General features: G+C 44.5%; 1 protein-coding gene across 1 annotated transcript in view; it reads left to right on the forward strand.

Annotated features, from left to right (window-relative positions):
• Positions 1-27: 27 nt before the first annotated feature.
• Positions 28-16,773, forward strand: part of LOC308310989 (receptor-type tyrosine-protein phosphatase S-like) — a gene marked incomplete at both ends in the record, with an annotated part of 76,860 nt that continues 60,114 nt past the window's right edge. Inside the window, 6 exons of the mRNA XM_080757482.1 lie at positions 28-97; positions 764-871; positions 3,085-3,206; positions 5,262-5,423; positions 6,814-6,909; positions 14,071-14,272. Of these exons, the coding sequence (XP_080613608.1) occupies positions 28-97; positions 764-871; positions 3,085-3,206; positions 5,262-5,423; positions 6,814-6,909; positions 14,071-14,272 (760 nt within the window). The remainder of the gene's footprint in view (positions 98-763; positions 872-3,084; positions 3,207-5,261; positions 5,424-6,813; positions 6,910-14,070; positions 14,273-16,773) is intronic.

Raw genomic sequence — 16,773 nt, forward strand, 5'->3', positions numbered from 1 at the left:
CCCCACTCCCACTCCCACCTATGCAAGATGGCCGAAATGTTTGACAGCAGCATGGCAGAGCAGCAGGTTCACCGTGACAACCTTTGGATACTCTTCGGTCAGGTTTTTTGTGTCCTTAAAAGGAAACCCATTTGGATGGTTCTGGTACCGGCTGGTACCTGGACCTGGCGAGCCGACCCGGACCTCGACGCCCCCCTCTCCCCACAAATGTGGTAACCCAATTCTCCCCCCTGGAGAAAGACTGAATGTCCCCTAGCTAGGAACTCAACCTGGACAGTCACCACCTTTAAAGGGCCCCCATTTTTTTGGTTTATTATTTTCTATAAATGTTCAAAGTTGTTTAAGTTGTTTTTGATAATAATAATAATATTTCAGTTACCTTTTCACTCCAGTTTCTGCCTCCCTTATTTCATTGGTTTTCATACACACATTGAGCTACATCAAGGTCTCCCAAGATAAATGTAACTGGCCCGCCGACCCCCATCTGAAAATATGTTGTTCCAGGGACCCCCCCCCCTCCCCCCCAGAAGCAATCAGTTATGCCATCAGTGACTCTGATGACGAGTGGCGCGCTACGAGCTTGTAGGTCTGCTATTTTTGAAAAATCGAAGAACGACTGACATTTTTATAGAATCTGATCTCAGGTCAGAATGGGTTAATCAGACCAGTGTGTGTGTCCTAGTGGAAACCTCGTATGAATCTGATCTCAGGTCAGAATGGGTTAACGTCATGGTGGTGACCTTCCTTCCTCCCTGGCCAACAGGTCGCAACGTTCTGGAGCTGAACGGCGTGCGAGAGTCCGCCAACTACACGTGTGTGGCGATGAGCAGCCTGGGCATCATCGAGGCCACGGCACAGGTCTCCGTCAAGAGTAAGACCTTTAATTCATTACATCATCATTCATTACATCATCATTCATTACATCATCGAGGCCACGGCCCAGGTCTCCGTCAAGAGTAAGACCTTTAACCACCTCCCATTTAGAATTCATTACAATTTAGGCATTTGGCAGACGCTCTTAACACATTTAGAGGCCGATTATTCTACAAAATGTCTTCTAAATCCTGACAGATTTCTGATGTTCCTACTGTGTGTCAGTCGTTCTCAAACATTTTCATGTCAAGGACCCCCAAAATTATATGTAATTGGCCCTGGAACAACGTGTACTTGGAACAACGTATTTTCAGATGGGGGTCGGCCCCCCATCTGAAAATACGTTGTTCCAGGGACACCCCCCCCCAGAAGCAAACATTTGAGTTAAAAATGTTTGCTGTCAGATAATAAAGTCAGAGATTCCTCCTATACCAACTATTACGTTTTGAGTTTTTTCTTTTTTTTCTTCTTTTTTTTCACCTTGAAATGCATCAATGGAGATAAATAATGTGGCCAATTTGAGATCATTTTCATTATTCCGTTATGCCGTTCCCATGTCGGAGAATGCCGTTTCAGCTCCGAACCCGTCGTTCTACTGATCTGCAGGCAGGCGGACGGACGGACGGACGGACCTTGACTGACTGGCGCGCAAATGAAAGCCATGTTCTGTAGAGTAAACCTGCTGGCTGCTTATTGGCTGAGGGACTGAGAGACCAATAGAAACCGAGAGACCTAGAGAAAGCTATATTAGAATGCCAACTCACTGACTGGAGCAGTCAGTAGTGGGTTGGCATTCTAATGTAGTTCCATGGAGCAGTTAGGGTCATCATCAGACGTGCAGGAGGAGGTGCTGCCTGTGTCCAGGGAAGCTGTTTAATATTGCGGCGGCGGTGGTGGTGTTCTTCTGCTTTTATCCCCACAATGATTCGTTATACCACACGCTTCAAAGACCATGAGAACGAGGCTTTATGAAGTCAGTAAGTCTCTTTTCTTTATCCAGGAGAAAAAGAGAGAAGGTATATAATGGAGGATTTTCAGGGATTTGCCTCTACCGAATAAACAAATAAAACGTACAGAGCTTTCAGCAGCAAGCTCATTCGTTCTTATTGTTGTGTTGTATTTGGTTTTGTTCCAAGGCTCTTCGGGTTTAAGTTGATATCCTGCGTTCTGGTTCACACACGTACGGTGTACCTACATATCGCTGCTGTCGGGTGGAAACCCTGCATGTCCAACACTGTTAAGGCCTATTCATAGTCTGGATTTTCGGTGGTGAGCTGACCACCGCTCCGGTGGTGAGGTGACCACCGGAGCTGAAATAACGTTGAGCGGTGGTGAGTAAAAACAGAGAGAAGGGCTGGAGCGGTGGCGGTGGTTTGCTCTTCACCGCGGCTCAGTGACGTCATGTTGTAGTTCGGTGGTCACCCCACCACCGTAAATCCAGACTATGTATGAGCCTTTACTCTTCTGGAAACGGGGAGGGGGTGGCTGGGCTGGGGAACGTGTTGCATTGGTCAGACTCGCCCCATTCCTAACCTCGTCCCTATCCTTAACCGCACGCGAAGCCACGTATAGCCGGAGTAACGTGATGTCGGAAATTATGGACATATCTCCCTTCCAAAGGGATCCCATATAGTTATCGTTTAGTCACAGGCTCTTGTTTAATTCATTTTTCATTGACTTAAATAAGCCCGCTTTCATTTTAGAGTTTTGCAACTCTTTGTGCACATGACTGTACATTAGACCTGCTATTCTCGCAACTTATGCACCACAGTTTTGTGACGACAATGCAGCATTACTTTATGGAAAAAACAACCCATGAAAGGTTTAAATATGGAGATACCGGTACGGTAGCAGATACCTGCCACCTGGCCCGGCAGCAGCAGCGATATACGTATACACACTGTATTCTTCAGTCATCATTCCATTCTGAACGGGAATTTTGGTGTTAGCATCATGTTATGCTTTAGCTATTGAAAAATAGCAGATCTACAAGCTCATAGCGCGCCACCGAGTGGCGCGCTACGAGCTTGTATAGGTCTGCTATTTTTTGAAAAATCGAAGAACGACTAACGTTTTTAGAATCAGATCTCAGGTCAGAATGGGTTAATCAGACCAGTGTGTGTCCAGTGGAAACCTCGTATGAATCTGATCTCAGGTCAGAATGGGTTATATTATTATATACATATTCTCCTCCCCGTCTCTCCTCCACAGCCTTGCCAAAGCCTCCCGGCACGCCCATCGTCACAGAGACCACGGCCACCAGCGTCACCATCACCTGGGACTCTGGGAACCCAGAGGCCGTCTCCTATTACATCATCCAGTACCGTGCCAAGGTAGGCCTGGCACTGTGTGTCACTTTACTGTACTGTTACTGTACCTACCGCGCCAAGGTAGGCCTGGCACTGTGCCACCTTACTGTACTGTTATAATACTACATCATACAGTAACGCGCCAAGGTAGGCCTGGCACTGTGTGTCTCTGTACTGTACTGTCACTGTACCGCACCAAGGTAGGCCTGGCACTGTGTGTCTCTGTACTGTACTGTTACTGTACCGCGCCAAGGTAGGCCTGGCACTGTGTGTCTCTGTACTGTACTGTTACTGTACCGCGCCAAGGTAGGCCTGGCACTGTGTGTCTCTGTACTGTACTGTCACTGTACCGTGCCAAGGTAGGCCTGGCACTGTGTGTCTCTGTACTGTACTGTCACTGTACCGTGCCAAGGTAGGCCTGGCACTGTGTGTCTCTGTACTGTACTGTCACTGTACCGTGCCAAGGTAGGTTTACTGTACCGTTACTGTACCGCGCCAAGGTAGGTTTACTGTACTGTTACTGTACCGCGCCAAGGTAGGCCTGGCACTGTGTCTCTGTACTGTACTGTTACTGTACCGCGCCAAGGTAGGTTTACTGTACTGTCACTGTACCGTGCCAAGGTAGGCCTGGCACTGTGTGTCTCTGTACTGTACTGTCACTGTACCGCGCCAAGGTAGGCCTGGCACTGTGTGTCACTTTACTGTACTGTCACTGTACCGCGCCAAGGTAGGCCTGGCACTGTGCTTGTGCACTCTTCTCCCTTCTGGCTCCAAAACTGTGGAATGCACTTCCCAATGCAGTCACAACTGCAGCATCACTCCCAATCTTCCGCCGTAGTCTGAAAACCCACCTTTTCAGACTCCATCATGGCCCATAGCACTTACCCTACCCCCCTTAGATAGCACTTCTGTAGACTTAGATAGCATTTGATACAGACTTATAGCATGTTATGTAGACAGCACTATAATTGCATTGTACAGTATGTAGTCATAGCACGCCATAGTACATATGTATAGCATAGTAGTATAGATGTATAGTTTATATGTATAGTTTCATTATATAGATATTCCACTGTTACTTTCTTAGCCTACGCATGTTTCATGATAAATGTTTTTATGTGATGTATTCCCATGCTTTTTTGTTCTTGCTTAATGTAAGTCGCTCTGGATTAAGAGCGTCTGCTAAATGCCTAAATTGTAAATTGTGCCACCGTACTGTTATAATACTACATCATCCAGTAACGTGCCAAGGTAGGCCTGGCACTGTGCCACCGTACTGTTATAATACCACATCACACAGTACTGGCACTGTGTGTCACTTTACTGTACTGTCACTGTAACGCGCCAAGCTTCAGTGTCTGAACTGTCTCTTGTAAAATGGTCAATATACAAGATCGAGACATTTTGTTTTTGCGTTTTGATCTTGTAGACAATTTACGATATTATGTTCTAACTTTTTTGGTGTAGAATTATTAAAGGCATGGCCCACTTTGGCTATACTGTTTATTTGTGCATGGTTGGTACTGGTCATAACTGTCATGTGCAATTATTGTTCAGACAGATGCTATACTGTAGGTTCTGCTAGTAATTTAGCTGGTATGCTATGATCTCAATGTACAAACGTGATATTGTAATGTTTAGAGTGATGCTATAGGTTCTTGGTTTGCCAGACTGTTGCCTCTCGCAATTTCCAAATGCTTCCGTCGTACAGTCTGGAGCAACGGAAGAGCTCTCATGAGTAAAATACAAATGCTTCCGTCGTACAGTCTGGAGCAACGGAAGAGCTATCATGAGTAAAATATAAAGCGGAAGTGGAGCCTCCTGCCCACTTCCGTTTCGTCTTTACAAGTCGTGCAAATGTATCCTAATATAAATAGAAATCATCTAAGCATAATATGATTACGGAGGCTCTTACACTGTCTCTCTGCATTTGCAGGTTATTCATGTAAAAGGCAAACATGAATGCATGTTTTTTTCCCACAGTTCAACACCAAAAAAACGCAATTAAATCACTGCGCAATTATTTGTGTTGACACTTTACCGTCGACTAAAGAAATGACCCAACCCTGCCCCCTACAGGCCCCGGACAGCAAGTACGAGACGGTGGACAGCATCACCACCACGCGCTACAGCATCGGGGGGCTGTACCCAAACACGGAGTACGAGATCCGCGTGTCGGCCTTCAACAGCATCGGCCAGGGACCCCCCTCCATGAGGGTGGAGGCCCGCACCGGAGAACAGGTACTGACTACTGTAAACCCACAGTGCTATAGCCGCCTAGCAGTGCCACCCCAGGTCACAGAGCGCTACTGCAGCTATCTGTGCTGAAATGGACATACACACACACACACACACACACACACACACACACACACACACACAGCTGCGTATTGGAGCGGCTAGGCAGTGCTAAAAGAAACCAACAACACATACTGTATGTATGAGACTCAAGAAACAGCATCAACAATGCACATCATTCTAACACTGTAGTGTACACTCTCAGCAGTGCATTCATAATGCAGGACAGAATGACATAATAACATTACACCACCTTTAAAGGCATTGTGACATAACGTTTTTGTATTTATTTTATTTTTTGTTTTGTTTTCAATTGCACCCAAAAGACCTGGACTTTTAACTTTCAGTAGATTTTCTGTGGTCTGGGGTTTTCTGGCTCAAACTGCTCAAAGTGCTCTGATTTCCCTGTGTTTGATGTATAAGCTCAGCACATCCCATATATATGTCAATGGGATTTGCCAGCAGATGCCACTGTTTTCACTGTTTTCATGGCAGCTCAAAAGGCTTCAGGACAGTGTTCAACGTTCAGGTTGTGTGGTCATAAAACCTTTAAAAAAAAAAAATAATAAATTAATGAAAATTAAAGTCATGAAAGCTTTTAGGTTGACTCAGACAGTTTAGACACAAACGCAAGAAACCGACACACAACAAAAGACACCGACTGCATGATATTACATCATCAGTGATTATTGTATTGCTGCAGCAACTGAAGACGGACTTAAACTCTGGCATCAATTGGCCTTCCAGCGTCTCCCCCTGTCTGAAACCTTTCCTTTCTCTGACATTTACACTAGAAAACAGACCTTGTGCTGTATGTACGTCTAGCTGTCTGCACGACACAAGATGATATTTACCAGGGTTAAAGGCTAGAGCCAGCTACAGCGCTGTTGTTGTCGGAATCACTTCACACAGACACATCTTAACCAGTTCTTATGACATAGATACCACAGACAGACAGACAGACAGACAGACAGACAGACAGACAGACAGACAGACGGGTCCCTTCCTCCCCTGGGGGACATTCAGGCACGAGAGATCGCACAGCAGTAAAAGTTACAGATTCAGGGCATAGATTGTTGTTTTATTATTGACGTCTTCTACACTGTATTATATTGTATTGTACTGTATTTGTGAAGCACTTTGGTACAATGAGAGTTGTTTTTAAATGTGCTATATAAATAAATTTGATTTGATTTGATTTGAGATGTATACACACTAGCTACAGAACAATAACATCACAATAAGACACCCTTTAGTGTAATAATAACAAGTATACTAATACATAAACATAATATAAGTGTACTGGTACTAAGGTCTCTCCTCCCCCCACCAGGCCCCGGCCAGCCCTCCCAGGAACGTCCAGGCCAGGATCATCTCCACCAACACAGTGATGGTACGCTGGGAGGAGCCCGAGGAGCCCAACGGACAGGTACTGTACCCGTCCCCCACACACGCACACACGCACGCACTCGCACACGCACGCACACGTTATTTGTCACTGTATTTTAGGGGTGGGAAGATCCCCTTTACCTCCTCCTGATTCGAGACGATCTCAATAAACATAGGGTGCCGATTCGATTTATACAGACATTCTTAATTGTATTGTGATTCTGCGGTTCAACGATCAATATCACGATTTTTTTTTGCCATTTCCCCCCAGCCACCCCCCCCCCCCCCCCCCCCAACCCCCCCCCCCCCCCTCCCAAGCTATTTTCCTTTGTTTAAAGTTAAATCATACACTTCAATGCAGCCAGATAATGTCAGTCAGTCATGTGGAGCAGACACCTGAAGATGTGAATTCATGCTAACCGGAGGGTGGGATTATTACCGTGCAGGCTTCATGACGGCGTCCCGACATCTGCAAAAAAAAAAAAAAAGTGTGCTAAAAATAGCGGGTGTATTTTGGGGTTATAGTCACGCACTCAGTCTCCTGAGAGGCCCTGTGTCGCCACCAGCCACCAGAGTGCATGTGGGCTGGCTGTCTCAGATATTAAAGATTAATGTGAATAACTACAGTGTAAGCGCGCTGGAGTGAAGAGAAGAGGACGACTGCACTTTAAAAAGGTCATGGCAGCCTTTTGAGTCCTGAGCACATGGCGGGGTCAAAGTCGGCAAGCGAGCGCACAGATAAGACGGACTCACCTTTTAACAATATCACAACGGCCTCTACTCCAAAAGAAGAAGAAGAAGAACACACCCCTGGCCCGGACGGCACGGTGTAGCGGATCTTGTAGATCTTGTAGAGCTTGTCATCTTAAAATCGTTTCATATAGAGCACCGAAGTCCTGACGTAACTCGCTCATCCCGACGATTCCCCTGCAGGTTCGCGGAAGTAATTTCTCTATGGAGAATAACATGGGGGTGATCTTAATATCGTCTACTATAGGCGTTGTGGTCCAAAAATAGACAAGCTGTCTCGGCGTTATTGTCAGGGAGGTGTCTCTGTATCGTTTGCAACAGTCAGTCACTCATATTATTATGATACAGTCTGTTTCTAGCGAAAATCTAACTAATTCAGCAGCAGTAACATTAGCATTTTCTCTCAGTCAGTTGATTCTTCATATCCATGTGAGTGAAGCGGCCGGGGTGACATGTTTATTTTTCAAACACGGTTGTTATATGAGGCGATCTAAAATCGCCTCAATGGGGATTTCAATGCAACTAAACAAATACATGAACCCTGGGGACTGACGCCCTCTACTGAAAGTGACGTCAGACTTCGGTGCTCTATAAGCATCGTGGTCCAAAAATAAACACGCCGTCTTGGTGTTATTGTCCAGGAGGGGTCGCTGTATCGTTTGCCACAGTCAGTCACTCACTCATATAACAGTGAAAGTTACAGTGAAAATGTTACTAATTCAGCAGCAGTAACATTTTCTCTCAGTCAGTTGATTCTTCATATCCATAATATGAGTGAAGCGGCCGGGGTGATTTGTTTATTTTATTTTATTATATGAGGCGATCTAAAATCTCCTATGGGGATTACAATGCAAATATAAAAAGTACATGAACCTGTGGATTTGCGCCCTCTACTGTCAGACTTCGGTGCTCTATACTTTTTTTATACCAAATTTGTACCCCTATTGGTCTGAATATTAGACTACGTTTGTTTCCAATGGAAATATCCTAAAAAGCGGGGGTCGTATTATAGTCGGGGACGAGACTATTTGAGATTCAATGTTCTTTTTCTACAAATGAGTCTTATGAAATATGGGGGTCGTCTTATAATCGAAGTCGTCTTATATTTCGGGACAATGCGGTATTTCTAGAATTGGGTATAGCTTTTGATACTTTTACTTAAGTAAGTATAGAAAAACGTGCGTATACTTCCATTCCATCCCTGCCCAAAATGAACCCGCGGGAAAAATAAAAAGAATCCATGAGACCGTCTGGGGTACAAAAAGGAAGTATAGCCTACAAAAAAAGAGATTATATATCTCAGATATATTCATGGATTTATTGACATCTGTGGTTAAAATAAACAACCCCCCTCTCTCTCGCGCGCACACTGTGGTGTTGGACAAAGATATTATGGATTGACCTGGCCTTACAGAGCAGCAGCAGTATTAGCTTACTGCACAGTCACTGTCCAGCACTCAGTCCACTGGTGGTTTGGACAGCAAAAAAATATATATAAAAACTTTTTTCCGACAGCATTCTAGCGGACGGGGCAACGATCCGATCCGCAGCGGGGGGACATTCGCTGCGATGCGAAAAAGCGATGGTCCGACATGCGCTGCTCCCGTGCTTGCGGTTATAGGGTTAGGTTAGGATTGAGGTTTCGGATCAATATGCTGTCGGAAAAAAGACCTGCACCCTTTAGGCCTGACATTGAAATAAAAGAAAATCCCCCCCATAGGATCAAAGATTTGAGTTAAAAACGTACACTCTGAAAGAATATATATTCCAAACATTCGCCACATTTTCACATTTTTCTTCAAAAACAGCTAAAGTATACCATAATGCTTTAAAACACCAAAAGGGTTCCCGTCCTGAATGGGTTAAATTCAGCAACAGTAGCTGAAATCGAGATCGACAATGTCATAAAGTGTGCCGCCTTTTCGAGCCGCTTTTCGAGATTGCAGATCTGCTACTTCTGATGCTTTTGTGTGAAGTGAAAGCATCCTCTTTATACCCGTGTGTAAAAACCCTGACCTCTCCAGACCGTGACCGTAAACATGTAGCTATAGGTGTAATGTTACGACCCTGACCTCTCCAGACCGTGACCGTAAACATGTAGCTATAGGTGTAATGTTACGACCCTGACCTCTCCAGACCATGACCGTAAACATGTAGCTATAGGTGTAATGTTACGACCCTGACCTCTCCAGACCATGACCGTAAACATGTAGCTATAGGTGTAATGTTACGACCCTGACCTCTCCAGACCGTGACCGTAAACATGTAGCTATAGGTGTAATGTTACGACCCTGACCTCTCCAGACCATGACCGTAAACATGTAGCTATAGGTGTAATGTTACGACCCTGACCTCTCCAGACCATGACCGTAAACATGTAGCTATAGGTGTAATGTTAAACCCTGACCTCTCCAGACCATGACCGTAAACATGTAGCTATAGGTGTAATGTTACGACCCTGACCTCTCCAGACCATGACCGTAAACATGTAGCTATAGGTGTAATGTTACGACCCTGACCTCTCCAGACCATGACCGTAAACATGTAGCTATAGGTGTAATGTTAAACCCTGACCTCTCCAGACCATGACCGTAAACATGTAGCTATAGGTGTAATGTTAAACCCTGACCTCTCCAGACCATGACCGTAAACATGTAGCTAGGTGTAATGTTACGACCCTGACCTCTCCAGACCATGACCGTAAACATGTAGCTAGGTGTAATGTTACGACCCTGACCTCTCCAGACCGTGACCGTAAACATGTAGCTATAGGTGTAATGTTACGACCCTGACCTCTCCAGACCGTGACCGTAAACATGTAGCTATAGGTGTAATGTTACGACCCTGACCTCTCCAGACCATGACCGTAAACATGTAGCTAGGTGTAATGTTACGACCCTGACCTCTCCAGACCATGACCGTAAACATGTAGCTATAGGTGTAATGTTACGACCCTGACCTCTCCAGACCATGACCGTAAACATGTAGCTATAGGTGTAATGTTACGACCCTGACCTCTCCAGACCATGACCGTAAACATGTAGCTATAGGTGTAATGTTAAACCCTGACCTCTCCAGACCATGACCGTAAACATGTAGCTATAGGTGTAATGTTACGACCCTGACCTCTCCAGACCATGACCGTAAACATGTAGCTATAGGTGTAATGTTACGACCCTGACCTCTCCAGACCATGACCGTAAACATGTAGCTATAGGTGTAATGTTACGACCCTGACCTCTCCAGACCATGACCGTAAACATGTAGCTATAGGTGTAATGTTACGACCCTGACCTCTCCAGACCATGACCGTAAACATGTAGCTATAGGTGTAATGTTAAACCCTGACCTCTCCAGACCATGACCGTAAACATGTAGCTATAGGTGTAATGTTACGACCCTGACCTCTCCAGACCATGACCGTAAACATGTAGCTATAGGTGTAATGTTACGACCCTGACCTCTCCAGACCGTGACCGTAAACATGTAGCTATAGGTGTAATGTTACGACCCTGACCTCTCCAGACCATGACCGTAAACATGTAGCTATAGGTGTAATGTTAAACCCTGACCTCTCCAGACCATGACCGTAAACATGTAGCTATAGGTGTAATGTTACGACCCTGACCTCTCCAGACCATGACCGTAAACATGTAGCTAGGTGTAATGTTACGACCCTGACCTCTCCAGACCATGACCGTAAACATGTAGCTATAGGTGTAATGTTACGACCCTGACCTCTCCAGACCATGACCGTAAACATGTAGCTATAGGTGTAATGTTACGACCCTGACCTCTCCAGACCATGACCGTAAACATGTAGCTATAGGTGTAATGTTACGACCCTGACCTCTCCAGACCATGACCGTAAACATGTAGCTATAGGTGTAATGTTACGACCCTGACCTCTCCAGACCATGACCGTAAACATGTAGCTAGGTGTAATGTTACGACCCTGACCTCTCCAGACCATGACCGTAAACATGTAGCTATAGGTGTAATGTTACGACCCTGACCTCTCCAGACCATGACCGTAAACATGTAGCTATAGGTGTAATGTTACGACCCTGACCTCTCCAGACCGTGACCGTAAACATGTAGCTATAGGTGTAATGTTACGACCCTGACCTCTCCAGACCATGACCGTAAACATGTAGCTATAGGTGTAATGTTACGACCCTGACCTCTCCAGACCATGACCGTAAACATGTAGCTATAGGTGTAATGTTACGACCCTGACCTCTCCAGACCATGACCGTAAACATGTAGCTATAGGTGTAATGTTACGACCCTGACCTCTCCAGACCATGACCGTAAACATGTAGCTATAGGTGTAATGTTACGACCCTGACCTCTCCAGACCATGACCGTAAACATGTAGCTATAGGTGTAATGTTACGACCCTGACCTCTCCAGACCATGACCGTAAACATGTAGCTAGGTGTAATGTTACGACCCTGACCTCTCCAGACCATGACCGTAAACATGTAGCTATAGGTGTAATGTTACGACCCTGACCTCTCCAGACCATGACCGTAAACATGTAGCTATAGGTGTAATGTTACGACCCTGACCTCTCCAGACCATGACCGTAAACATGTAGCTATAGGTGTAATGTTACGACCCTGACCTCTCCAGACCATGACCGTAAACATGTAGCTATAGGTGTAATGTTACGACCCTGACCTCTCCAGACCGTGACCGTAAACATGTAGCTATAGGTGTAATGTTACGACCCTGACCTCTCCAGACCATGACCGTAAACATGTAGCTAGGTGTAATGTTACGACCCTGACCTCTCCAGACCGTGACCGTAAACATGTAGCTAGGTGTAATGTTACGACCCTGACCTCTCCAGACCATGACCGTAAACATGTAGCTAGGTGTAATGTTACGACCCTGACCTCTCCAGACCATGACCGTAAACATGTAGCTATAGGTGTAATGTTACGACCCTGACCTCTCCAGACCATGACCGTAAACATGTAGCTATAGGTGTAATGTTACGACCCTGACCTCTCCAGACCATGACCGTAAACATGTAGCTATAGGTGTAATGTTACGACCCTGACCTCTCCAGACCGTGACCGTAAACATGTAGCTAGGTGTAATGTTACGACCCTGACCTCTCCAGACCATGACCGTAAACATGTAGCTAGGTGTAATGTTACGACCCTGACCTCTCCAGACCATGACCGTAAACATGTAGCTATAGGTGTAATGTTACGACCCTGACCTCTCCAGACCATGACCGTAAACATGTAGCTATAGGTGTAATGTTACGACCCTGACCTCTCCAGACCATGACCGTAAACATGTAGCTATAGGTGTAATGTTACGACCCTGACCTCTCCAGACCGTGACCGTAAACATGTAGCTATAGGTGTAATGTTACGACCCTGACCTCTCCAGACCATGACCGTAAACATGTAGCTAGGTGTAATGTTACGACCCTGACCTCTCCAGACCATGACCGTAAACATGTAGCTATAGGTGTAATGTTACGACCCTGACCTCTCCAGACCGTGACCGTAAACATGTAGCTAGGTGTAATGTTACGACCCTGACCTCTCCAGACCGTGACCGTAAACATGTAGCTATAGGTGTAATGTTACGACCCTGACCTCTCCAGACCATGACCGTAAACATGTAGCTAGGTGTAATGTTACGACCCTGACCTCTCCAGACCATGACCGTAAACATGTAGCTATAGGTGTAATGTTACGACCCTGACCTCTCCAGACCATGACCGTAAACATGTAGCTATAGGTGTAATGTTACGACCCTGACCTCTCCAGACCATGACCGTAAACATGTAGCTATAGGTGTAATATTACGAGTCCACAGATGAGAGACATTACTCTATAAGCCTTATAAAACCGCTGGGTCAAACTGAACAACCAATATGTCAATTTGAAGCTATAATTATGATTCCCGCCTGCTTTCATATGACGTGAAAAAAACGAAAATTCAAAAAAATAATCCAATGGCATTTGGTCGCATTTTATGAACTGTCAGCCAGTCCGTGGTAATAGAACGGTCAGAACGGGAACCCCTGCACTGCCTATGCTCCGACACGGACGCTCAGGTCCTCTGACCAGCTTCTCCTGGTGGTGCCTAAAACCAGGCTGAAGCTCAGAGGGAACCGAGCTTTTGCAGTGGCAGCTCCCAAGCTCTGGAATGAGCTGCCTCTGCACACAAGACAAGCCCCCACCCTCCAGGTGTTTAAGTCACGCCTCAAGACTTACCTTTATTCCTTGGCTTTTCCAAGCACAGTATGAGATGTTTCGATGTTTAATGTGACACTGTGCATGTTGTTTGTGGTTGTTTTTGTGGTTTTTAAATGAAGTTGTGTTTTTTAATGTTTTACTGTAAAGCACTTTGGTACAACGTTGTTGTTTTAAAATGTGCTATATAAATAAAGATGGTATGGTATGGCTCCCTCCCCCAGGTGAAGGGCTACAGGGTGTACTACACTATGGATCCGTCCCGGCCCATCAACGAGTGGCGGATCCACAACGTCCAGGACAGCGTGATCACCACCGTCCAGAACCTGGTGCCGTCGGAGACCTACACGGTGCAGGTTCTGGCCTTCACCTCGGTGGGCGACGGGCCCTTCTCGGACCCCGTGCACGTCAAGGTCATGCCCGGAGGTCAGTGGTGGTGGTGGTGGTGGCGGCGAAGGGGGGGGCGGGGCCGTGCGCAACATGACTCGTGTCTCTCTTGGAGGTTTCACTCGTTGACCGCCAGAGTTAACCCATTCTGACCTGAGATCAGATTCATATGAGGTTTCCACTAGGACACACACTGGTCTGTTAACTCATTCTGACCTGAGATCAGATTCTAAAAATGTCAGTCGTTCTTCGATTTTTCAAAAAATAGCAGACCTACAAGCTCGTAGCGCGCCACTCGGTGGCGCGCTATGAGCTTGTAGGTCTGCTATTTTTCAATAGCTAAAGCATAACATGATGCTAACACCAAAACGGGTTCCCGTTCAGAATGGGTTAAAACAGTGTCTATCCCATTATAGGCGGATAGACACTGGTGTTTCTAGCATTATGTTAAACTTTAGCTATTGAAAAATAGCAGATCTATACAGTACAAGCTCTACAAGCTTGTATGTCTGCTATTTTTAAAAGATATCGTAGAATATTATTCTTCACAACGATCCGCTCACAGAATTGTTGCCGCCACGATAATCCGTTCCATAGTTATGGTTGGGCTCTGTTTTATCGCCACCAAAACCCACCAGAGAACAATGAAAAGTGGATTAGTATAAATCTTTTTGCTTGGTTGTGGTTAATCTACATTTATACAATCAACTAATCTAGATAGATAGAATACTTTATTGCAATAGTGTCATCAATATTGAAAATGCCCAACGTGAACTATACACAAAAAAAAGCTTGTTTCCATTGTGGTCCATCTATTTAATGGATTATAATTTTTTTTTTTTTTTAAATCAATAATCCATTTGAATGATTTTCTTTGCTTTTTTTTAAATAATAAAATAGTGAAAATAGCCAATCTACAAGTTCACAAAGCAACATGTTGTGAGCTTGTAGTACATTGGCTATTTTTCACAATATTTCCGCAAAACACTGTTGTGTAAAATATACTGTATAGGGCTGAAGTGATTAATCAAACTAATAATTTGAGTCGATTATAAACCAAACCTATTCCATTCATCGATGCATTGAATTGACATAAGAATGTATTATTATTATACGTAATACAACTAATTATGCGAATTAGTTGGGCCCGGCTGTGCCCAGTTAGCCTATTTTGTGTGTGTGTGTGTGTGTGTGTGTGTGTGTGTGTGTGTGTGTGTGTGTGTGTGTGTGTGTGTGTGTGTGTGTGTGTGTGTGTGTGTGTGTGTGTGTGTGTGTGTGTGTGTGTGTGTGTGTGTGTGTGTGGTGCGCGTGTGCGCGTGCGTGAGCGTGAGAGAGAGAGAGAGAGAGAGGTTTACACTTTTTTATGGTGTGTATAACAAAACCATTAGCGTGTCCCTGAATATCATCAGTGTCGGGAATAAAAAGCATTGCGTCTGCATCGACATTCTAAACACTTTATCCTCCACCGCAGTGAGACAGAATGTTCCTCTATATATTTATCTAAACACTTTATCCTCCACCGCAGTGAGACAGAATGTTCCTCTATATATTTATCTAAACACTTTATCCTCCACCACAGTGAGACAGAATGTTCCTCTATATATTTAAATATAAACACTTTATCCTCCACCGCAGTGAGACAGAATGTTCCTCTATATATTTATCTAAACACTTTATCCTCCACCGCAGTGAGACAAAATGTTCCTCTATATATTTATATATAAACACTTTATCCTCCACCGCAGTGAGACAAAATGTTCCTCTATATATTTATATATAAACACTTTATCCTCCACCGCAGTGAGACAAAATGTTCCTCTATATATTTATATATAAACACTTTATCCTCCACCGCAGTGAGACAGAATGTTCCTCTATATATTTATATATAAACACTTTATCCTCCACCGCAGTGAGACAAAATGTTCCTCTATATATTTATATATAAACACTTTATCCTCCACCGCAGTGAGACAAAATGTTCCTCTATATATTTATATATAAACACTTTATCCTCCACCGCAGTGAGACAGAATGTTCCTCTATATATTTATCTAAACACTTTATCCTCCACCGCAGTGAGACAAAATGTTCCTCTATATATTTATATAAAAACACTTTATCCTCCACCACAGTGAGACAAAATGTTCCTCTATATATTTATATATAAACACTTTATCCTCCACCGCAGTGAGACAAAATGTTCCTCTATATATTTATATATAAACACTTTATCCTCCACCGCAGAGAGACAGAATGTTCCTCTATATATTTATCTAAACACTTTATCCTCCACCGCAGTGAGACAGAATGTTCCTCTATATATTTATCTAAACACTTTATCCTCCACCGCAGTGAGACAAAATGTTCCTCTATATATTTATATATAAACACTTTATCCTCCACCGCAGTGAGACAAAATGTTCCTCTATATATTTATATCTAAACACTTTATCCTCCACCGCAGTGAGACAAAATGTTCCTCTATATATTTATATATAAACACTTTATCCTCCACCGCAGTGAGACAAAATGTTCCT

The sequence above is a fragment of the Protomyctophum bolini genome (genome assembly GCF_963924005.1).
Source record: "Protomyctophum bolini genome assembly, chromosome: 23".
Taxonomy (NCBI): domain Eukaryota; kingdom Metazoa; phylum Chordata; class Actinopteri; order Myctophiformes; family Myctophidae; genus Protomyctophum; species Protomyctophum bolini.